Source organism: Henckelia pumila, chromosome 2 (assembly GCF_033568475.1).
Source record: "Henckelia pumila isolate YLH828 chromosome 2, ASM3356847v2, whole genome shotgun sequence".
Taxonomy (NCBI): Eukaryota; Viridiplantae; Streptophyta; class Magnoliopsida; order Lamiales; family Gesneriaceae; genus Henckelia; species Henckelia pumila.
Genome location: NC_133121.1, coordinates 94,571,227 through 94,596,731, shown reverse-complemented (window position 1 = coordinate 94,596,731; position 25,505 = coordinate 94,571,227). Strand labels below are relative to the sequence as shown.

Here is a 25,505-nt window from a genome sequence, read left to right as displayed (position 1 = left end):
CACAACTTAAAACATTTAAATCATTTTTTGTTAACAGTACAATCGTTGAAACTTGCGTGCTTACATGAATGTCTAATATTTTTTTTCAGATATGAAAAAATTTTAGCTACTGATCATGGCCATTCAAAAACATATTAAATTGTTTACATTTCGATACACATACTAATAATACTTGCACAATTATATGTTTATAATTTGAGAAAAAATATCATAGGTTTGGATTCATGTCTACGTAATCCCATAATGTATGGGATCCAGATATACAACTATCACCTTTTGTATTCATGTCTTCGTAAATCGTAATCTCATAAATTTTTTTCTTAGATCGGTTATTGAAGCTATACATATACAATTTTATCTTTTTATTTTTTTATTCGTAGAATTGACATTCAACGATGATGAAATTAAAAACTATGCCTTAGTTGAAATTGAAAAAAAATTGCGAAGCTTTGGGAAGAGTTTACGTGAATTCGAGTTAATGTCATTTCCCAGTTGATAGGTTACACCTAAAAGTTCAACTGGGCCTGAACCCAATCATGAAGGTCCACTCCAAATATTTTTGAGGCCCAATCTTATTTAAATATTATATATATTTAATTCAAGCAGGCCCTGAATTTTACAAAAGCCCATAAGAGGCTCAAGCCCGTGAAACTCTCCGAATATCTATAAATTGCTCAAGTCACCTCATTATTAAGGTACACACTTTCTTTAGCACTATAACGCTCTACTCTTGATTATTATTCCTTGAGTAATCACTGACTTGAGCGTCGGAGTGCCTTCGCCGGGAACCCTCCCGGCTCCTCTGACTTTGTTTTATGACGTAGGAACAACCCACTGAAGATCTCCATCGGGAACATACAAAGATCCGTTGGTACTCCGGACTTTGCGGAAGCAACGTGTCATATACAAGTGATTTTTGGCTACATCAGCTTGGCGCCGTCCGTGGAAAACTGTTCTTTACGTCATTTAGACATATTACTTCAAAAATGTCTCAAAAAAATAATAACAATGGAAACGCACCGCCGAGTATTACTCTCACCCATGAAGCCTTGACTGCACTAATGGAAAACACAGCAGCACTCGCAGCAAAAGATGCAGTTGCTCAATACCTAGAAACCCGTAAGCGCAAAAGCAGCAAAAAAAAAGGCTCAGACTGAAGGCTCGTCATCTCTTGACCCTAATAACGAAGACCCAAATAAAAATAAGTATGAAGTGAATGATAAAGATCAAGGGGGGACCAAGAAAAATACTACTCAGAAAGACAGTGAAGCAAGTGTTCACACAGTTCATGACACCTCTGGCGAAAACAAGATCACTAATCCAACTCGGAAGGATGGATCTCGCACACATGTAATGTAACGCCCAAAATTATTTAATTTTGATCCGAGAATATTTAATTTGGGAATATTTGGAGTTTTGATTTAAATTCTAATATTTTTAAATTATTTAGGATTGAAATTGAATAACATGAGAATTTGAGGACTGAATTGCAATTATTGCATAGTTGAGGGGCCAAAGTGCAAAATCTTGAACTTTAGTGGGACACTTGTTATTTTTATTGGATTGCACGTGTGATTCACTATGTTTCATCAGAATTCTCAGAAAAGGAAAAGAAAGAACCGAGAGGCAAGAACAAAGATCTTTCCAATTTATTTCTTCATCTTGCGATTGCCATATCTTTTGACTCGAGTATCCGATTTTGATTTCGAAAGATGTTCTGGAATCCTTGCAAGACGACCTTAGATTTCATGTAAGTTTCTTCTTTGTTCATCAGGGTTTGGTCATTCGAAAATAGCAGATATCAGATGTTGTATATGATTTGTGATTGTTGAGCTTCTATCTTTGATAATCTTGAAGTTGGGTTGAAGATTGATTTGTATATCATGTTCTTATGAATTCTCAACTATGATTTGATCCTTATACCTGCTGATATGTGGTTGTGAAGCTTCAACAGTTGATATACATGTTATAAATGTTGTAGATATGTTCGGAATCGTCGAGTTATACCGATATGCCGTCGAACTCTTGATTTGAAGCAATTTGCTATTGTTCTTGAACTTAGATGTTGCTGGATTATTAGCTGATGCTTCCTTGGGTTGTATGCTATGTTTTCAGCGCATAAACAGGGCATGTAAACTCGAGAACGTCGACTCCGAAACCGACTGAAGATAGAACAAGGTTGGTAGAGTTTGCCTTGAAGTCTTGTTGAAGTTTGGATTGAATTTGAGCAGATTTTGAGATGAGTTTTTGGTGATTGATCTTGTACAGACTTTGACAAGTTCGAAGACATCCTAAACACCATATTTGAAAGGTAAAAGTGGACTACTATTTGATTGGGAATACAACTCAAGATGGTTTGTATCGAGTTCCCCTAAATCACATACTTGTTTGCTTAATTGCTCTTATGTGTTTTACCTTGAGTTATTGAATAAGTTGTTGTTATAATGAATGCTTTGAGAATGATATATATATGTTTCATTCATCTTGAAGACTTATTCTTTGATTTTGAAATGAACGGAAACGTTCGAATAGACGATTTGAGAAATCGTATATGTATGGCCTGGGTGGTTGTTTTAGCCTAGCATCTGATTTGCATATATGATTGCTTCAAAGTCTAGAGAAGAAAGATAAGTAACCCCACCTCGATTGGGAGAGTCGGTGGATTAGTTATGATATCTACTTCTTGGGATCCCAATCGACGAATGACGAAATGAACCTTGTTTTGAAAGCATGCATTGTACTTACTTTTATATCATGATCTTGATATATGTTGTTATGCATGTTTAGTTGCTTTTACTGGAAAATTTATTTCTCACCGGAGTTATCCGGCTATTGTTTTGTTGTATGTGTCATTGCAATAGGAGGGAGTGAAACCGGGCAAAGGCGTACTTAAAGAACAAGGGATGAGATGAACATAATGTGATGATCCGAGTTAGATGAGTTGAGTGAGCTGTCATGTTGTGTAGTTGAATTCTAAACATGATCATGTTCTAGTTACTTGTTTTACAACTGGTAGATGATCTAGTTGTTGTTTTGTTGATGTTGATAGGATTTGAGATGTGATGTAAATCCTTAAAACACCATGAAGTATCTTGATCTTGTTATATAGCAATGTGTCTTGCATATTTTGTAAAGTCTTGATTATTATGATTGTAGGGCTTGTTATGATCTAATTGTATCCATTGTATAGCATGTTAGAATGCATGTTAGATGTTGCTATGGATTACATCATGAATAAATCCTTGTTTGAGTTGATCTTGGATGGAAATGCTTGAAGAACCATTTTTTTGACAGCAGCTGAGCATTTTTTTTTCTGGTTCAGTGGCCGGCGCACGGGCGAGCAAGTACTCGCGCGCGCGCGAGCCAGCCCTTGAGACTTTGGGCTCATTGGCCGGCGCGCGCGCGAGGGGTGATGCCCGCGCGTGCGCAGGGCAATCCATTTTAAATTTTTTTTTTATTCTTTTGTTTAGACATTGATTGTTGTCTATTATTGTTGATTAATGTTTATTGAGTGATTAGAACTCGGGTCGTCACAACAGGTGGTATCAGAGCAAGACAATTCTGGACTTAGATAGACAGTGAGTGGGGTAGATCGAGTCTTCTGCCTTACTTATTTTTTTTTATCATGCTATGATTTAATTACGTGATTGAATTACATGTTTTAAATGCTAGCATGATTTACTTTCAAGTATTTTATTACAAGATGTTGTATTTATTTTATTTGAAAGTATGATTACGATGATTAAAGATACATGTTTATTGGAATATCTGAACTGATAGAGGCATGTATCCTGATGAATTATGACATGCTACCTGATTATCTGAATTGATTGGAAGCATGTTTTATTTGAAGATTGTGATTATTTATTTAAGATTGAATCAGAACCGAGTCTTGATCAGAGGTAAGATGATCAGAGGAGGACTAAGATAAATTTGATGATTTGGTATCCTAACCATTTTGATAATCAGATATGTCTCGAAGACCAGGACGACCTCCTCTGAGACCCCATGTTCCTATTTCTCTACCAGAACAGACAGTTCATACTCCACCGACAGTTGTCACACCGATAGTGCCTGCAACTGCAGTCCCGAGTAATGAATAGGGCAGTACATCACGAGATATGACAGATATGACTGCAACTCCAATGGAAACATTGTTGAAACGTTTTCAATCCTACAAGCCGCCAACTCTGAAAGGTACTGAGAATGCAGTTGAATGTGAAGGATGGCTTGATGACATGGAGATGTTATTTGATTCACTTGACTACGGTGATGAACGAAGAGTCAGACTTGTTGGTCATCAGTTGCATGAGGTTGCTAAAAGCTGGTGGTTCACAACAAAGAAATCTCTGGAGCGTAGAGGAACTGTTTTGACCTGGAATGTCTTCAAGACAGAGTTTTATCAGCGTTTCTTTCCGGTATCTTATCGTAAAGACAAGGGTGCCGAATTTGCTAACCTGAGGCAGGGAAACTTGAATATTGAAGACTATGTTGCAAAATTTACTACATTGCTACGTTTTGCTCCACATGTTGCAGATAGTGACGAGGCTATGGCTGATCAGTTCATTAATGGACTGAATCCTAATGTTTTTACACTGGTGAATACAAGGCGACCGAATAATTTTGCTGATGCCTTGAACAGTGCCAAAGGAGCAGAAGCTGGCTTGATACAGCAGCGAGGAGCTTCGTATATTGCACATCCTTCGAGACAGTCACAACCTTCAGCTTCAACTCAGCAACAGTCGTCTCGATTTGACAGTGGTGGCAGTAGCAGTGTCAAGAAGGGATATTTGCAAGCTAGAGGAAAACAATTTAAGAAATCTGGAAGCAGTTCATCAAGTTCCAGTGGTACGAAACAGAAGTCTGGGGTATTCTGTAACACTTGTGGTGGATGGCATCCAACTGATCAGTGTCGAGGTGTATCTGGGAGATGCCATATATGCCATCAGACTGGCCATTTTGCGAGAGTATGTCCTCAGAGAGGTGCTGGACAGGCACGAGGTGCAGAGTCATCACGATCAGTGGCTCAACCCGCAAGGCAAGCCTCCTCTGTCCATTCCTTTCAACCATCACCACCTCAGCAACAGTCGAGGCCAGGAGGAAGTCAGGCTGGCAGTCAGCCACAGATACAGCAGGCTCATGTCTATGCACTGACGGAGGAACAGGCACAGGGAGTACCAGATGACGTGATTGCAGGTAACTGTTCTCTTTATGGTTATCCTGCATATGTCTTGATTGATACAGGTGCATCCCATACGTTTATATCTGCCAAATTTGTTGCATTACATGCTTTGCCTGTTGAAACATTACCTGTTGTAGTATCTGTTTCTTCTCCGTTGGAAAGGGGTCTTATATCGATTCAGATAGTTAAGAACTGTTTACTACAGTATGAGGGTAATGAAATTGAGATAGATTGCTTCGTACTTGGTATGTCTGATTTCGATTGTATTATGGGGATTGATATGCTGAATAAGTACAGAGCTACCGTAGACTGTTTCCAGAAGATAGTGAGATTCAGGCCTGAAATGGCTGGAGAATGGAAGTTCTATGGTAAGGGTTCACGTGCCAAAATTCCTCTTATTTCTGTATTATCTATGACCCGATTTTTGCAGAAAGGAGCAGAGGGATTTCTTGTTTATGTAGTTGATGTGTTGAAAACTAGCCCGAACCTGGCTGATTTGCCAATGGTTAGTGAGTTTGCGGACGTTTTCCCTGATGAGATTCTAGGATTACCTCCGTATCGAGAGATTGATTTCAACATAGAACTAATGCCAGGAACTGCACCGATTTCGAAAGCACCTTATCGAATGGCACCAGTTGAACTGAAAGAATTGAAGGAACAGTTAGAAGATTTACTGGCCAAGGGATACATTCGACCCAGTGTTTCTCCTTGGGGAGCTCCAGTACTGTTTGTTAGAAAGAAAGACGGTTCAATGTGATTATGTATCGACTACCGGCAACTGAACAAGGCTATGGTAAAGAACAAATACCCTTTGCCTCGTATTGATGATTTATTTGATCAGTTGCAGGGTTCTTCTGTGTATTCCAAGATCGATCTGAGATCTGGATACCATCAGCTGAGAGTTAGGGATTCTGATATTCCTAAGACTGCGTTCAGAACCAGGTATGGCCATTATGAGTTTATAGTTATGCCGTTTGGTTTGACGAATGCTCCAACTGTGTTTATGGCTTTGATGAACCGTGTATTTCAGAAGTATCTCGATGATTTTGTGATTATCTTTATTGATGATATTCTGATATATTCAAAGAATTTGATTGATCATTCTGAACATCTGAGAACAGTATTGAAGACTTTAAGAGCCGAGAAACTGTATGCTAAACTGTCGAAATGTGAGTTTTGGCTGAAACAGGTTGTCTTTCTTGGACATATTATATCTGGAAATGGTATTTCTGTGGATCCAAGTAAAGTCGAGGCAGTGACCAGTTGGTCGAGACCGACATCTGTTCCTGAGATTCGTAGTTTTATGGGTTTGGCTGGGTATTATCGTCGATTCATTAAAGATTTTTCCAGTATTACGAAGCCGATTACTCAGTTGACTCAGAAAAATACTCCATTTGTCTGGTTTGATGCTTGTGAATCCAGTTTTCTGGAGTTGAAGAAACAATTGACCAGTGCACCAGTCTTGACAATTCCTTCAGGTACTGGTGGTTTCACTGTTTATTGTGATGCATCTCACCGAGGTTTGGTTTGTGTTTTAATGCAACGAGGTCATGTGATTGCTTATGCCTCGAGACAATTGAAGCCTCATGAGACCAGATATCCGATTCATGATCTTGAATTGGCCGCCGTTGTATTTGCTTTGAAGATTTGGCGACATTATCTGTACGGGGAACAGTTTGAAATCTATTCTGATCACAAGAGTCTGAAATATCTATTTTCTCAGTCAGAACTGAATATGAGACAGCGGAGATGGCTGGATTTGCTGAAAGACTTTGACTGCGAGATTAAATATTATCCAGGAAAATCGAATGCAGCAGCAGATGCATTGAGTCGAAAGGTATGTTCTTTATCCTTATCGACGATTGGTGTATCGAATTTGATTGAAAACTGTTGTTTATCTGGATTAGTATTTGATACAAACTATCAGCCATTACGACTCTATCAAATTCAGGTTGAACCAGCTTTATTGGTAAGAATTCGAGATGCTCAGAAACTTGATCAGAATGTGCAGAACTCGATTGAGAAAGTTAGATCAGGGCATGTATCTGAATACCGGGTCCGAGATGATCTTCTTTACGTTCACAATCGCCTAGTAGTGCCTGATATTTCTGATGTACGTCAACAACTACTGAAAGAGGCGCATTGTAGTCATTACAGTATTCATCCTGGTGGTAGGAAGATGTATAATGATCTGAAAGCTCATTATTGGTGGAAGCAAATGAAGACTGATATCACTGATTTTGTAGCTCGATGTTTGAATTGCCAACAGGTGAAGGCTGAGAGGAAGAGACCGCCTGGTTTGTTACAGAGTTTGTCTGTACCGGAATGGAAATGGGATCATATTTCCCTGGACTTTGTGACTAGATTACCTCGATGTTCTAAAGGCTGTGATGCTATCTGGGTAATTATTGACAGATTGACGAAATCAGCGTGTTTTATTCCGTATCGCATGACGTATAGACACGACCAGATGGCAGAGATTTATGTCCGTGAAGTTGTCAGATTGCATGGAGTGCCGAAATCTATTGTATCAGATCGTGATCCTCGATTCACATCACATTTTTGGCACAGCTTACAGAGTGCTATGGGTACTCAGTTACACTTGAGCACAGCTTATCATCCACAAACTGACGGACATTCAGAGCGTACTATTCAAACATTGGAGGACATGTTGAGAGCTTTAGTGCTTGATTTTGGCACTAGTTGGCAAGAATCACTACCTCTTTGTGAATTCTCGTACAACAACAGCTATCAATCGAGTATAGGAATGGCTCCTTTTGAAGCTTTATACGGAAGAAAATGTCGATCTCCTTTGTACTGGGATGATATTTCTGAAGTACCTGATACTGGTCCTGATATGATACGTGATATAAATGATCAGGTGAAGCTTATTCAGGAACGAATGAAGACAGCTCAAGATAGACAGATGAAATATGCCAACATTCGACGTCGACCTTTGTCTTTTGAACAGGGAGATCGTGTATTTTTGAAGATTTCTCCGTTCAGAGGCACTGTCAGATTTGGCAAACGAGGAAAATTGTCTCCATGCTACATTGGTCCTTATGAAATTCTGGAGAAAATAGGCAATCTTGCCTATCGATTAGCTTTACCTCCTGCTTTATCTGGAATACATGATGTCTTTCATGTATCGATGCTTCGTAAATACCTTGCTGATGAATCTCATGTGCTTCAATCTGATGAGGCTGAACTCGACGAGACCTTGAGTTATTTTGAAAAGCCAATTCAGATTCTTGATCTAAAAGAGAAGCAACTACGAACGAAGACTATTCCACTTGTGAAAGTCCAGTGGAGTCGTCATGGTATTGAAGAAGCGACATGGGAAACTGAATCTGATATGAAGCAAAGATTTCCTGAGATGTTTCATTGATGTGAGTCTTCTTTAATTTTCTGTTATCTGATATTTGATATATGATCTGTGGATATTACTTCAGATTTCGAGGATGAAATCGTGTCTTAGTGGGGGAGAATTGTAACGCCCAGAATTATTTAATTTTGATCCGAGAATATTTAATTTGGGAATATTTGGAGTTTTGATTTAAATTCTAATATTCTTAAATTATTTAGGATTGAAATTGAATAACATGAGAATTTGAGGACTGAATTGCAATTATTGCATAGTTGAGGGGCCAAAGTGCAAAATCTTGAACTTTAGTGGGACACTTGTTATTTTTATTGGATTGCACGTGTGATTCACTATGTTTCATCAGAATTCTCAGAAAAGGAAAAGAAAGAACCGTGAGACAAGAACAAAGATCTTTCCAATTTATTTCTTCATCTTGCGATTGCCATATCTTTTGACTCGAGTATCCGATTTTTATTCCGAAAGATGTTCTGGAATCCTTGCAAGACGACCTTAGATTTGATGTAAGTTTCTTCTTTGTTCATCAGGGTTTGGTCATTCGAAAATAGCAGATATCAGATGTTGTATATGATTTGTGATTGTTGAGCTTCTATCTTTGATAATCTTGAATTTGGGTTGAAGATTGATTTGTATATCATGTTCTTATGAATTCTCAACTATGATTTGATCCTTATACCTGCTGATATGTGGTTGTGAAGCTTCAACAGTTGATATACATGTTAGAAATGTTGTAGATATGTTCAGAATCGCCGAGTTATACCGATATGCCGTCGAACTCTTGATTTGAAGCAATTTGCTATTGTTCTTGAACTTAGATGTTGCTGGATTATTAGCTGATGCTTCCTTGGGTTGTATGCTATGTTTTCAGCGCATAAACAGGGCATGTAAACTCGAGAACGTCGACTCCAAAACCGATTGAAGATAGAACAAGGTTGGTAGAGTTTGCCTTGAAGTCTTGTTGAAGTTTGGATTGAATTTGAGCAGATTTTGAGATGAGTTTTTGGTGATTGATCTTGTACAGACTTTGACAAGTTCGAAGACATCCTAAACACTATATTTGAAAGGTAAAAGTGGACTACTATTTGATTGGGAATACAACTCGAGATGGTTTGTATCGAGTTCCCCTAAATCACATACTTGTTTGCTTAATTGCTCTTATGTGTTTTACCTTGAGTTATTGAATAAGTTGTTGTTATAATGAATGCTTTGAGAATGATATATATATGTTGCATTCATCTTGAAGACTTATTCTTTGATTTTGAAATGAACGAAAACGTTCGAATAGACGATTTGAGGAATCGTATATGTATGGCCTGGGTGGTTAGCGTCTGATTTGCATATATGATTGCTTCAAAGTCTAGAGAAGAAAGATAAGTAACCCCACCTCGATTGGGAGAGTCGGTGGATTAGTTATGATATCTACTTCTTGGGATCCCAATCGACGAATGACGAAATGAACCTTGTTTTGAAAGCATGCATTGTACTTACTTTTATATCATGATCTTGATATATGTTGTTATGCATGTTTAGTTGCTTTTACTGGGAAATCTATTTCTCACCGGAGTTATCCGGCTATTGTTTTGTTGTATGTGTCATTGCAATAGGAGGGAGTGGAACCAGGCAAAGGCGTACTTAAAGAACAAGGGATGAGATGAACATAATGTGATGATCTGAGTTAGATGAGTTGAGTGAGCTGTCATGTTGTGGAGTTGAATTCTAAACATGATCATGTTCTAGTTACTTGTTTTACAACTGGTAGATGATCTAGTTGTTGTTTTGTTGATGTTGATAGGATTTGAGATGTGATGTAAATCCTTAAAACACCATGAAGTATCTTGATCTTGTTATATAGCAATGTGTCTTGCATATTTTGGAAAGTCTTGATTATTATGATTGTAGGGCTTGTTATGATCTAATTGTATCCATTGTATAGCATGTTAGAATGCATGTTAGATGTTGCTATGGATTAGATCATGAATAAATCCTTGTTTGAGTTGATCTTGGATGGAAATGCTTGAAGAACCATTTTTTTGACAGCAGCTGAGCATTTTTTTTCTGGTGCAGTGGCCGGCGCACGGGCGAGCAAGTACTCGCGCGCGCGCGAGCCAGCCCTTGAAACTTCGGGCTCATTGGCCGGCGCACGCGCGAGGGGTGATGCCCGCGCGTGCGCAGGGCAATCCATTTTAAAAAAAAATGTTTTTTTTATTCTTTTGTTTAGACATTGATTGTTGTCTATTATTGTTGATTAATGTTTATTGAGAGATTAGAACTCGGGTCGTCACATGTAACTGGAGAGAATATGTCCGCAATTTTGCCGTCACGTCGAAGCCCCTTCACTGATGGCATATTATCTGAAGCATTACCAAAGGGAGTCAAAATCCCCAGCTTACCTGAGTTCGATGGAACGAGTGACCCCCAAGACCATATTGACAAATTCTACGTGAAAGCCGATTTGTATGATATCACAGATGCTGCATACTGTAAAATTTTCCGAACAAAATTATCAGGAAGAACACTTACATGGTTCAATAAGTTACCCTCTGGATCTATTGCCAATTTGGAGCAAATTACTAACTACTTCCTCCAGCAATTCTCAATTAAGAAGAAATACCCAAAAACAGCAACATATTTGTTCACATTCATTCAAAAAGAAGGAGAATGTTTGAGGGACTATGTTCGACGATTTACTCATGCGGTGCACAAAGTCTTACACGTGAACCATGATTTGTTAACTGGAATAATGCAACAAAACTTGCGCCATCGGAAGTTGAAGGAATAAATAGCGGGAAGGCCGCCCAAAAAATTAGAGGAATTATTGGAAAGATCTGAGAAATACATACGGGTTGAAGAATCTGTAGAGCCACACTACTTGAATAAAAGAAAGAGAGAAGAAGATAAATCAGATATTAGAAAGCGAGACGAGAAGCAAACAACACAGAGCCCCCGCCTCCAGAATACACCCCTCAATGCACGTCTGACCGATATACTGGTAGTGGCTGAAAAACAAGGATTGTTGCGTCCCCCTCACCCAATACAGAATAATCCAAAGCATCAACGTTCGGACAAGTACTGCCATTTTCATAAAGATAAAGGTCATACTACAGAAGATTGCTTCAGTTTGCAAGCAGAAATTGAAAAACTCATAAAGCGCGGACATTTGGGGAATTTTGTGGACAAGTCCCGCGGTGAGAAGCGAGATGACAGGCGTCGGGACGAACAATCAAAACGTGACTATCAAAAGCGGCATGATGAAACTAGGAAACAACCTGAACGAGCTGATGATAATTTTTCCACTGGAGGAGTAATCGCCGTAATCAATGGGGGACCTGCTTGTGGCGACTCGAACAATGCAAGAAAAGCCCTTCTGCGGGCAGCAAAGGGAACCAACAATTTGTCTAGCCCCACTTCCTTGCCAATGTATGAAATTAGAACTATCCAAGATGGATTATCATTCAGCGACAAAGATCTGGAGAACCCTCGGGGTGCCCATAATGATGCTTTAATCATCTCAGCCACAATCTCCAATTTTTGGGTAAAGAAAATTTTGGTGGATTCAGGAAGTTCAGCCGACATAATTTTTCATGATGCATTCGTCAAGTTGGGTATTAGTAATGCGCAGTTAACTCCAGTCAACACTCCACTAGTCATATTTTTCGGAGAAATAGTTGAAGCTTTGGGCGAAGTAACGCTTCCTCTTTCCTTGGGTTCTTACCCCAAACGGTCTACTAAGATGGTGAAATTCCTTGTAGTAAAGCCTTCATCTGCATACAATGTGATATTGGGATGACCAAGTCTCAATATATTCCAGTTCATACCCAGATTGGCTTGCAAATGTGGTTTTAGTACCGAAGCCTGGAGGAAAGTGGCGTTTGTGTATAGGTTTCACTGATCTCAACAAAGCATGCCCCAAATATCCGTTTCCACTCCCACGAATTGATTTGTTAGTCAATTTGACAGCACGATGCGAGCTGCTCACTTTTCTTGATGCATATCAAGGATACAATCAAATTGGCCTAGCGCCAGAAGACCAGGAAAAAGTAAGTTTCATCACTGATCGAGGAATTTATTGTTATGATGTTATGCCGTTTGGGTTGAAAAATGCTAGAGCTACCTATCAACGTCTAGTAAATACCATGTTCGAACACTTGATCGGGCGTAACATGGAAGTTTATATAGATGAAATGCTCGTCAAAATTATTCAAGCGTCTAATCACATGGAAGATCTTGAGGAATGCTTCAGTATACTCAGAAAATACAGGATGAAACTTAATCCGGATAAATGCACTTTTGGTGTTTGAGGAGGCAAATTTATTGGTTATATGGTGTCAGAATGAGGAATAGAGGCCAACCCTAAAAATATCAAAGAAATTTTAAACATGAATCCTCCGAAGAGTATAAAAGGCATCCAAGAGTTGACAGAACATTTGGCCGCCCTCAACCGATTTATCTCAAGATCTGCAGACAAGGGTTTGCCATTTTTCAAAATGTTGAGGAGTGGAAAAGGTTTTCGATGGACAGAAGAGTGTCAGCAAGCATTTGACGAGTTGAAAATGCATCTGACCTCTCTGCCGTTGTTGGTAAAACCAAACGAAGGTGACACCCTGCTGATTTATTTAGCAATATCTGCGCAAGCGGTAAGTGCAGTATTGGTCTCTGAAGTACGACATGAGCACAAACTAGTTTATTACATTAGTCGAACTTTACACGGAGCAGAATTAAGATATACAAGATCGAGAAACTGGCACTGGCTTTGGTAATTGCAGTGAGAAAGCTACGTCCTTACTTTCAGTCTCATCCAATAATTGTACTCACCAATCATCATCTCAAACAAATTATCTCAAGTCCTGAAGCATCAGGAAGAATGGTTAAGTGGGCTGTCGAATTGAGCCAATATGAAATTGAATATCGCCCGCGTCCAGCGATTAAAGCACAAATTTTGGCTGATTTTCTAGTAGAGATGACAGTAACTCAAGAAGAAAGCTCCACCCAGACATGGATGGTTTATGTCGACGGGTCATCAACCTCTACAAGAAGCGGTGCATGTATAGTTGTGGAGAGCCCACAGGGAGATAAATTTCAATATGCCATCAAATTTCTATTCTCAACAACAAATAATGAGGCAGAATATGAAGCTTTCATCATGGGAATTAAATTGGCCCTGTCGGTAGGAGAAAAAAGACTAACGATACACAGCGACTCCCAACTTATCATTAGTCAAGTTAATGGAAATTATGAAGAGAAGGAAGATAAAATGCTTGGGTACCTCACTCAATTGAATGAGCTTCTCTCATGTTTGGACAGCTACGATGTGAAGCAGATACCTCGAATGGAAAATGAGTCAGCGGACCGCCTGGCCAAGTTAGCAAGCTCTTTGGCCAACATTGATAATAGAAAAATAGCATTCTTAACATATGGCAAGGAAGAAACTGATGGAAGTAATGTTACAATCTTCTATGCTGACATCGAAGAACCTAGTTGGAAAGATGAAATAATCGACTATTTGATGCGGGGTAACCTACCTGCTAACCAAGTCGAAGCCCGAAAACTTAGAGTGAGAGCTGCTCGGTTCACAATCATTGACGGAGAACTGTATAAAAGAGGTTTTTCTTCACCTTACCTAAAGTGTCTAACGCCAGCCAAAGGAAACTATGTGCTCCGTGAAATTCATGAAGGAATATGTGGAAATCACTTAGCCGACAGAGCTCTCGCAGGGAAAGCACTACGCCAAGGATACTTCTGGCCAACGATGAAGCAAGACCCTATCGATTTAGTGGAGCATTGTCATGCATGTCAGGAGCATGCTAACTTCCATCACCAGTCGGCTACAATCTTGCAGCCCCTAGAAAGTCCTTTACCTTTTGCTCAGTGGGGAATGGATTTGGTAGGTCCTTTTCCTCCTGCTATCGGACAAAGAAAATTTCTGATAGTTGTTGTGGATTATTTCACCAAATGGGTCGAAACTGAACCATTGGCTAAAATATCCGAAAGAGATGTAATCAATTTCTTATGGAAGAATATAGTATGCAGATTTGGAATTCCTCAAACCTTGGTTTCAGACAATGGAACTCAGTTCTCTCAAGCGAAAATAAAAGATTGGTGCAAAGGACTTTCCATCAATCAGTTCTTCACTTCTATCGGGAATCCTCAAGCCAATGGGCAAACCGAGGTCACAAACCGAACCATTTTACAGCACCTCAAAACACGCCTGGGCAATGCCAAGGAAAAATGGGTGGATGAATTGCCAAGTGTTCTATGGGCATATCGAACCACTCCACGTTCTTCAACTGGAGAATCTCTTTTCAACCTGGCCTATGGAGCGGAAGCTATGGCTTCTGCCGAAATTGGAGAGCAATTATGGAGAGTGAAACAGTACACTTCATCTGGGAATGACCAAGCCCTCCGAATGTCATTGGACTTAGTGGATGAACTAAGAGATGAAGCTTCGACACGAGCCGAAAGATATCAGGCTTGCATGACTAAAGCATACAATGACAGAGTCAAACCAAGGTCTTTTCAAGTCGGAGACCTTGTATTGAGAAAGTCTGACATTTTGAAGTCCGTTGGCAAGATAGATCCAAAATGGGAAGGCCCGTACAAAGTAATTGAGATTGTGAAGATGGGAACATATCGCCTCCAACATTCAGATGGAAGAATACTTCCCAGACCTTGGAACGTGGCTAACCTGAAGAAGTTTTATGCATAAATTGCAACTCTCTTCAATATTAGGCTATATTTACCTTTTTTGTTATTCGCATATTTTCTTTATGTTTTGTTATTACAATTTTGTTATGCAGTTTTCAACTAATATAATTATTTTGTTATACAAGAATATTACTTTGTCGAGAGCATATCATATCTCCTCTCCTATACTAACACTTACTTGCGACATAAACGTCATAGACCCTAGCAATCATAAAAAAAAATTCCCAACAAAAAGAGGCTTGTCCAGCCCCATTGGACATTTGAACTTATGATGCTGTAAGAGGTCAGGACGAAATAATAATATTACAAGTCCCGGGATACCTCACCACGTACCAAGTGGGTTTAGGACTTCCCCATGAGACAACATCTTGGGAGATTGATCCCCCCCAAGTACTCCAATATTAAAGAGATAGTATTTTATTCATCAAATAAGTATGCAATAGCAACTTCAAAATGCAAAAGAGATATGATAATCGACAAAATTGAATATAAAAAAAGGAATAATTGTTCTTCCTTTGCTCCTCCAACAACTGCTTACGCACTCAAAAAAAGCAAACAAAGTCTAAGACTTCAAAGTCTTTATTACAAAAAAAAAAAAAAAATTGCCCAAAAGTGGCAAGAAATAATAAAACTAAACAGTTCCACGGCTCTAAAAAGTAGTCTCCATTCAGTTTCAACACGCACCCGTCGGCGTTATTGATTGTATAAGCTAAAAATTGGAGCGCAAAGCTTCGATCATCTCCTCGTCACCCAGACCTCCCAATAAATCTCCTAAGGGTAGGTCCGAGTCATCCTCGATTCTTGCAGATGCAGTTCTAGGCTCCGAAATTTTAGGGTGAATCATCATAATAATTTCCTCCGGAACTAATTTAGTTTTCCGTAGTTTTTTGCGGCAATCCACTACAACTTCATCATGAATAACGATCGCCCGCTGAATCACTTTGTCCCTAAAAGCTATGGACTCTCGATAGCCTTCAATTGTTTTTTCTCCAGTACTTCGCAAAAGATTCTTGCCTACTGATGAGTTGAGAAAAGTATCTCCAGTCTCCGATTCACGGGAATATTTCCCCCTAAGTTGCTCCATCTGGGTTTTTATTAAATTTAATGTAAAATAAAAATCTAATTTCAAAAATAATGTGTTTAAAATTATATATCATAAATACAGCAAAACTCTGTCAGAGATAGCAGACGGAATAGCATCCACTGTCAGAGACGGAGGACGCTGCCTAAGTGGCAATTTATTATTATTATAATTTTTATTTTATTTTATTTTATAATTAATTATATAATTAATAAATATTTTTATAAACTTATAATTTATTTATTATTAACTTGTAATTTTGTTTCTCAAATTTTTTAAATTTTAATAAAATTTCGAATTTTTTGTCCTAAAAAATTATTAAAGAGACTGAAATAAAAAATTAAATTGATTAAATGATTTTTTTATCAGTTATATTTATAAAAATATTGTTAACCTAAATAAAAATATTTTATAAAAATTCTACATTTACCATATTAATATTATTTTTTAAAATTTAAACACATAATAAAAGTCTCGTTTATATATAATTAAAATTAGAAAAAGATATTTTTATTTATGTTAACCAATATTTTTATAAATATAACTGATCAAAAAAATTTCATTTAATGCCTATACTTTTTTATTTTCGTCTCTTTAATAATTTTTTAAATGGATATCAAAATTGAAATTTAAAATTAAAATTAATCAATTTTGAGAAATAAAATTCCACATTTAAAATAAATAAATTATAAGTTTATAAAAATATTTTTGTGGAATTTTTTTATCTCAAAAGTGATTAATTTTAATTTTAAATTTCGATTTTGATGTCCATTTAAAAAATTATTAAAGAGACAAAAATAAAAAATTAAAGTCAGTAACTAAAATTTTTTTATCAGTTATACTTATAAAAATATTGGTTAACATAAATAAAAATATATTTTTATTATTTTTATATTTATTATAAATTTTATTTTTTAATTACAAAGTTGTTATATCAGTTGTTGTTGACTTATTTTAATTTGTTTGGATTTATGATAGTATTTCAATTATATTAACAAACCTAGATGAGTTTATTCGGAAAATATTTTATGTTTGAAAAAATTGTATATTTAAAACATATTGTCATCATTAATATTTATTTTGTAAAATTTTGATTTTTGTTAACAAATATTTATTTATTTATACTAAGTATACTTTAAATTTTTACAATTAAACTTTCACATTTTAATTATATATAAACGAGACTTTTTATTATGTGTTTAAATTTTAAAAAATAATATTAATATGGTATGTGTAGAATTTTTATAAAATAATTTTATTTAGGTTAACAATATTTTTATAAATATAACTGATAAAAAATCATTTAATCAATTTACTTATTTATTTTCGTTTCCTTAATAATTTTTTAGATGGACAATAAAATCAAAATTTTAAATTAAAATTTAAAAATTTGATAAACAAAATTACAAGTTAATAATAAATAAATTATAAGTTTATAAAAATATTTATTAATTATATAATTAATTAAAAAATAAAATAAAATAAAAAAAATTATAATAATAATAAATTGCCACATAGGCAGCATCCTCTGTCTCTGACAGCAAGCGTCCGCTGTCTCTGACAGAGTTTTGCGGTATTTGTAATATATAATTTTAAACACATTATTTTTGAAATTAGTTTTTTTATTTTACATTAAATTTAATAAAAACCCTGCTCCATCTCCTCGCACATTGCATCATACTTTTTGGATTTCTCTTCAAGCTCCTTTTGCGACTTGAGAAAATCATCTCGAGCTTTACTGTTTTCCTTGCCAAGTCTTTTGCAGTCACCCCTTAATGACGCCAGCTCGTCATCAAATTTTTTCCCAGAATTTCGAAACCTCTCTTCTCGAAATTGGAAAGTGTGAGCAAGCGATAAAATCTGTAAACACCCATAGATAAAAAAATTATTTATGTAAAAATCATAATAAATAACAAACAAGCAAGTAATCGTATACCTGGAAGGTAGACGAAGCAAGAGACCGAGTTAACACTTCGGTAGGTTGAGGCAATAGATGCAACCTATCATGATCTCCAATCAGTTCCGCTCCCGTTCTCCAACCAATCTCTGGATCTTTCAAATCCCAAAAAGATCCAGCATTATTATTTTGGTTCACTCCTTCCACGAACAAGTGGCGACCCTCGAAAGCTCCTAGATCAACTACTCGTTCATCGTCACGTTTTTTCTTCGGATCTCTTAGATCTTCACCTTTTTTACTGCGTGCATCGATGTCGGGTCCAACTACAACATCTTTCCTTTTGCCACCATTTTTTTTGTCATGCACATCAGATCTTTTGGAGGGTGGGACCAAACGGTTAGCATGATTTATAGGCTCGGGAGACTTCCTCCTCCGGGGAAGCTCTTGAAAACCAACGATAGCTCGCTCCTTTGTTAAGTCTTTTCTTAGCTGTTTCGACGCATCCTTCTCATTTTTCTCCATGCACGCCCGGACCTCCGCCAAACTTATTTTTTCCCCTATAAAACAAGGAAATTAATACATAAATAAATACAAAAAACTCTCAAATTACACCGAGCAAGGTGCATTTAATTAAATACAATAGCATGCAAGAGAATGAAAAAGCAAATACCGGCAGGAAGCAAAGTTTGTGGATCAACCAACTTCTTGAAAATAACTAAGGAGCGACATTCAAGTTGCAACTCACGATGAGTTTTGCTAAAAATAATTCTCCTATGGCCCGGACTCCATACTATGGGAACCCCCCAACCATAATCCCATACGTAAACAAACTTTTTTCTCCAACCGCTCTTCGGCGGTGGATAACGAGATAAAAACTTACAATTCTCCCGATGTTGAAAAGAGATGTACGACCCCGACATTGAACAACGCACGCCGAAAAGTGCATAAAATAAATCTATGGATGGAGATACTTTAATTTCCCTCACTCTACAAAGGAAACAAGTAAAGAGGAGAATCGAACTTGGGGTTAATTGACTTAAACTCACACCGAGACTATCTACAATTTCAATAAGAAGGTCATGAGGAGGAAGCGAGAAACGGAAGTTAAAATACTCCAAATATACAGTAAAATAACCCTGGGGTGGTTCATGGCATGTATCTCCATTTTTTGGAATCTTTAGAATTTGTCTAGATGATAATTCAAGTTTTGGGCATAGACTTGAAATATCCGAGTCGTCAAAAATACGCTCGCTCACTACTCCCGAAGACTCTTGAGGACCACTATTCTCGCAAGAATTTGGGTCACTAACGAGTTCTAATCGAGGTGGTCTTCCCATGTCACATGATACCGACGTTTTCAAATTACTCAAGGGTGAGAAACACTCATCAATTTCACTATCGTCGCTAGACTTCGCTGGCGAAAGGGGATCAATATCTCGGTTAGCAACCAACACCGAAAGTACCTTACCCCGTGAAGGATGCCCTGCAATGTTTTTTAAAAATAAATCTTACCAAAGAGTAATAGCACATAAATTAATTAAAAAATAATAACAAATAGTAACATCAAATACTTGGACATAAAAATTAATTGTGTATTTTATGACATGTATCCTATATATATATACGCATATACATGTATGTATAATTATCTCCATCATAAACCATATTTTCATCAGATATCATCCGCCGGCCCATCGCCATCATAGCCGCCACACCGCAAGCGACCGTCTTCTCCGACAAACCATCACTGGCCGATGGACATTCAACACCGCACAACCACCGTCCTCATCCTCGAAGTGAAATCGACTCTCAAGATCTCCCTCCTAGAGTCGCAACACTTCTCTACATCCGATGCATCGCCGCCAGCCGTCGCCTCCATCATGCAGTCGCCCGAGTATAGATTCTGGCTCTATTCCCACCTGGAAACAAAGCCATGACTGTGAGCTCGAGTTTCTGGAATCGAGTACCCCTTGATTGACGCCACCCAACACCCTCCTCGGACACCATCCTTGCACACGACCCACTAATCCTCTCGCGCAGCCGCTTTGATCGAGCCAGGTCTGGATATCGCCAATGGATTCTCCGTGCCTGGAAGTCGATCTCCAACAGCTGCCATTTCCCACAGATCATTGCCGCCCTTCGCCAATCACCCTCGCCTATCCCTTCACTAAATCCCGTCTCCCTTCGCCGTGAGCCATAGAGGATACGATGATGATACAAATACATGTAGATACGTGCATATATAATTTCGCGCAAAGTTTTGTTACAACAAAAAAAAAAAAAATTCTTCGCATATAGGAAGAAGAATATAAGGGATGAAGGGAACGTAACAAGAGAGAAAATGTTTAAAAAAAACAACAGGAGAGAGAAATAATTATGGGCACATGGTATACAATTAATTATTACCTGCCATGTAAATCTATCCCCCCTCTGTTTATTTTTACTACGCAATCGTACGAATGCTGCAAAACAAAATTCAGAAATTAAATTGAGTTAGTAAGTTGTGATGATAGGTTACACCTAAAATTTCAACTGGGCCTGAGCCCAATCATGAAGGTCCACTTCAAATATTTTTGAGGCCCAAGCTTATTTAAATATTATATATATTTAATTCAAGCAGACCCTGAAATCTACAAAAGTCCATAAGAGGCTCAAACCCGTGAAACTCTCCGAATATCTATAAATAGCTCAAGTCACCTCATTATTAAGGTACACACTTTCTTTAGCACTATAACGCTCTACTCTTGATTATTATTCCTTGAGTAATCACTGACTTGAGCGTCGGAGTGCCTTTGCCGGAAACCCTCCCAGCTCCTCTGACTTTGTTTTGTGACGTAGGAACAACCCACTGAAGATCTCCATCGGGAAAATACAAGGATCCATTGGTACTCCGGACTTTGCGGAAGCAACGTGTCATATACAAGTGATTTTTGGCTACATCAGCAGTGATCAATATTTTTAATCTTTACCAAATAGATTAATAAATGATGAGTTGCGGTTTGATAGAATATCTTTATCAGAAGAACTTGATATTCTCCTTAATGATTTGAAATCTGAGCAACGTCATGTATATGATACGATAATAAATGCATTTCATACAAATAAGGAGGGTTGTTTTTTTTTTTTTTTGTATATGGATATCGAGGTACTGAAAAATATTTGTTTAGAAGTCTATATCTGCGTTTTTGAGATCAAAGGGAGAAATTGTGTTGAATGTGACATCCAGTGGTATAGTGTCTCTTCTATTGCTTGGTAGAAGAACCGCTCATTCCCGCTTTAGAATTTCATTTAATCCTAATGAGGAATCAACATGCAATATCAAACAAGATAGTCCTCTTGCGGAGCTTATTATAAAATCTAAACTTTGGGATGAAGCTCCAATGATGCATAAGTATTGTTTTGAGATTTTGGATAAAATAATGAAAGATATAATGAGATTTGTCAATCACTCAAGCCCTCATTTTCCTTTTGGAGGCAAAACAGTTGTTTTCGGTGGAGATTTTTGACAAATATTTCCTATTATTCAAGAAGGAAGTAGACAAGATATTGTTCTTGCCACCATCAATTCGTCGCATATCTGGAGACATTGCACGGTTTTGAGATTGATGAAAAACATGCGGCTACAAAATTTAGGTTATGATGAATATTGTTCAAAAATGAAGGAATTTTTGGATTGGATTGCTAATATAGGAGATGGGAAAATTGGAGAACCAAACAATGTCTATGCGACGATCGATATTTCTGATGATCTTTTGTTAAAATATTTCAATGATCCTATTGTAGCAATGGTTGAGAGTACGTATCCATCTTCAGACATATGTATCACCGACACTATATATTTTCAACAGAGGGCTATTTTGGCGCCTACTCTCGATGTCGTTCAATCCGTAAACAAATACATGATTTCTCAAAATCATTCTGAGGGAAGGTTGTATTTAAGTTCTGATACGTTGTGCCACTAAGATAGAAATGTCGATCTACTGCATGATGTGCATACCCCTGAATTCTTAAATGGAATAAGATGTTCTGGAGTACCAAATCACGAGTTAAACTTGATGGTTGGAACTACATTTATGTTGCTGCAAAACATAGATCATTCTCTTAGATTATGCAATGGTACTAGATTGATTGTGACAAGACTCGGAAACCATGTTTTGGAAGGACAAATTCTTACTGAAATTAATGTAGGTCATAAAGTGTTTATTCCAAGAATGTCATCGACCTTTTTTGATTCAAGGCTTCTTTTTAAATTTCAATGGAGACAATATCCTTTGATTGTATCATACGCAATGACAATCAACAAAAGTAAAGGTTAATCATTGTCTCACGTAGGACTTCTTTTGAAGAACCCCGTTTTTAGTCATGGTCAGTTATACGTTGCTATATCCAGGTTTACATACGAATCCTCGAGGTCTGAAAATTTTGATATGTGATATTGACCGTGACAGCAACCAGAAAAATGTAACGATAAATATTGTGTTTAAGGAAGTTTTTCAAAATTTTTAGAATAATTTTTTGGTTTTCTAATTGTCTATAATTCATTAAGATTTTTATAATTTATTCTTTTATTCAATTGCTCATACTTACTAATTTGAATAATTAATTGTATAAAATAACATTCCGTGCATTGCACGTGTGAAATACTAGTATTTTTAACAAAGCAAAAATTCCAAATAATCATGTATATATATAATAAAATATTAAATTAAGATTTTAAATTTTTTTAAAAAACTAATTTTAAAAAAAATAAAAAATTCGAAAAAATGGCTCAACCGGTTTTTGGCTGGTTCTTGAGACCGGTTCTTGACCGGTTCTGAGCATTTTAATTGTTAAAATGGTTTTTGGGGTGTTTCGAACCGACCAGTCCGGTCCGGTCCGGTTTTGAAAACATTGATCTTAACTACAATAATCATTAAAGAAAATACAATTTTATCTCAAATACTATTTACCCTATATCTTTACATATAAATTATTTTATCACTCAAATTTGATATACATTAATAATCTCATATCACCTATCAAACATGCTCGTATAAGGTGTGTGCATGATCAACTAAGTTCAATAATATATAGTGATGCAAATTGATTTTCTTAAATAATCTATATTTTTATCTTATTTTTGGTTCACTTTCTATTCTATTCTATTAAATAAGAGACAACACCTATAAGAAATGGTTGGTCTCTTATAGAGGTGTCAAAATAAGTTAGCGTGATGAGTAGACCTATAGCCTGTCACAATCCACCATTAAGCGAAATAGGCTGGCCCACATTTTAGGCTGGTTGAGAAAATATCAATCTAACCCACCTATTTTAGGTGACGGAGCAGGCCAAACCAATAGATTTACGCGTAGTTTGACGGATTTTGATGGGCCAACCAGCAACTCGTCACAACCCATCATTAGGCGGGGCAAGGTAGGCCTGCTTACCTTTTTGGCGGGTTATGAAATTTCCAACTCAATCCACTTTATTTTGATAGTGAGACGAACCAACCCGACGAACTTAGCTCATTTTGACATTATCTTTGGGTCAATAAATAAAATTGTATATTTGACCTAAATATTATTTATTGGTGAAAACCGAACAAGGATTGTGTTGTAAAATTGAAAAAATCCATCTCAATATTCCCTACAAGTTTCCCGTCTGGCCGTCCCACATTCACTTCGTCGTATAACACAAATTTTTTTAATCTTTTTTTTTCATTTTTTTACATTGATTAAAATTTCTTCCTCCACAAGTACACAATAATTTTCTTAATATAATATTTATATATTGTATGACAACATGTGTGCATTACGACTGGTAACGATAAACCCAGTGTTATTATCAATTAAATATATAATGAGATATTAGTTATTGTATATATTATTCTAACAAGCGACACGATACAATTTTAGAAAGAAAATCCTGGTACATATCACATCAAGTATAAAACCAGATTGATTGAATAGGATTTTGGTCAGGTAGAAGGAATAGATTTTAATGAAGTCTATTCTCCAGTGGTGAAGCATTGTTCCATCCGAATTATGTTAGCACTTGTGAACCAGCTCGACTTGGAGCTTGAACAGCTTGATGTAAAGACTGCGTTTCTACACGGTGACCTTGAAGAAACCATGTATATGGAACAACCTAAGGGCTACATACATCAGAAAACACACAATAGGTATGCTCATTGAGGAAATCATTGTATGGGCTTAAACAGAGTCCGAGGCAGTGGAACATGAGGTTTGATTAGTTCATGATTGATATTGGTTTTGTGAAAAACCAATATGACAGATGTGTCTATCTGAAGAATGATGAAAAGTAGGTTATATTGTATCTACTAATTTACGTTGATGATATGTTGATTGCAAATAAAATTAGGGCAGAGATATCATCCTTGAAACAACAGCTCAACTCAGAGTTTGAGATGAAAGACTTAGGAGAAGCAAATAGAATCTTGGGCATGAACATAACGAGAAACAGAAAAGGACAGGAGATTCATCTGAGTCAGAAGAGCTATTTGAGAAAGGTTGTTCTGAAGTATAATATGAATCAAGCAAAATTTGTCTTGACCCCTCTGGGACAACACTTGAAACTATCTGCAAATCAGTCACCTGAAAGCGATGAAGACAAGATGAAGATGACTGGTATTCCATATGCTAGTGGAGTTGGGAGTCTCATATATGAAATGATGTGTAGTAGGCCTAATCTGACATATGCAATCAGTGTTGTGTCAAGATTTATGTCTAATCCAGGTACATATCATTGGAAAGCTCTGAAATAGATTTTCAGATATCTCACAAACACAACTGGGCTTGGGTTGAAGTTTGAGAAACAACAAGATGAAATTTGTGGGGGCCTCGGGTTGCTAATCTTGTTTTAGGGCAAAGTATACATTAAACATCATTAATGTAGCGATTAATAACTAGAAATATTCAATCTGAATACTAGTCTGCTTAATAATAAAAACAAAAATCAGAACATTTGGCGACGCAAAACCTTACATTTTGCGACACAAAAACACGTCGCTAAAAGAATAATTATTTTTATAGAACAGCCCCCCACACGGACCTTGGTCCGGACCATGCACGGACCATGGAACGGGGTCCATGCATCTTCTGGACACGGGTCCATGCCCAAGGCTGAAATCAACAATAAATAGGTTGCCGAAACAGTAGGATACACGGACCTTGGCACGGGGCATGCACGGGGTCCGTGTCTTCATTATTCTAAACACATTCTGAAATAGTAGGGTTCATGGTTTCATTATTCTGTCACTGGC

General features: G+C 37.1%; 1 protein-coding gene across 1 annotated transcript; it reads left to right on the top strand.

Annotated features, from left to right (window-relative positions):
* The first annotated feature begins 10,863 nt into the window (after nt 1-10,863).
* Nucleotides 10,864-12,351, top strand: LOC140877949 (uncharacterized). Its single transcript, XM_073281548.1, has 2 exons — nt 10,864-11,330; nt 11,445-12,351. The coding sequence occupies exons 1-2, from the start codon at nt 10,864-10,866 to the stop codon at nt 12,349-12,351; spliced, it is 1,374 nt and encodes a 457-aa protein (XP_073137649.1).
* Nucleotides 12,352-25,505: the final 13,154 nt, after the last annotated feature.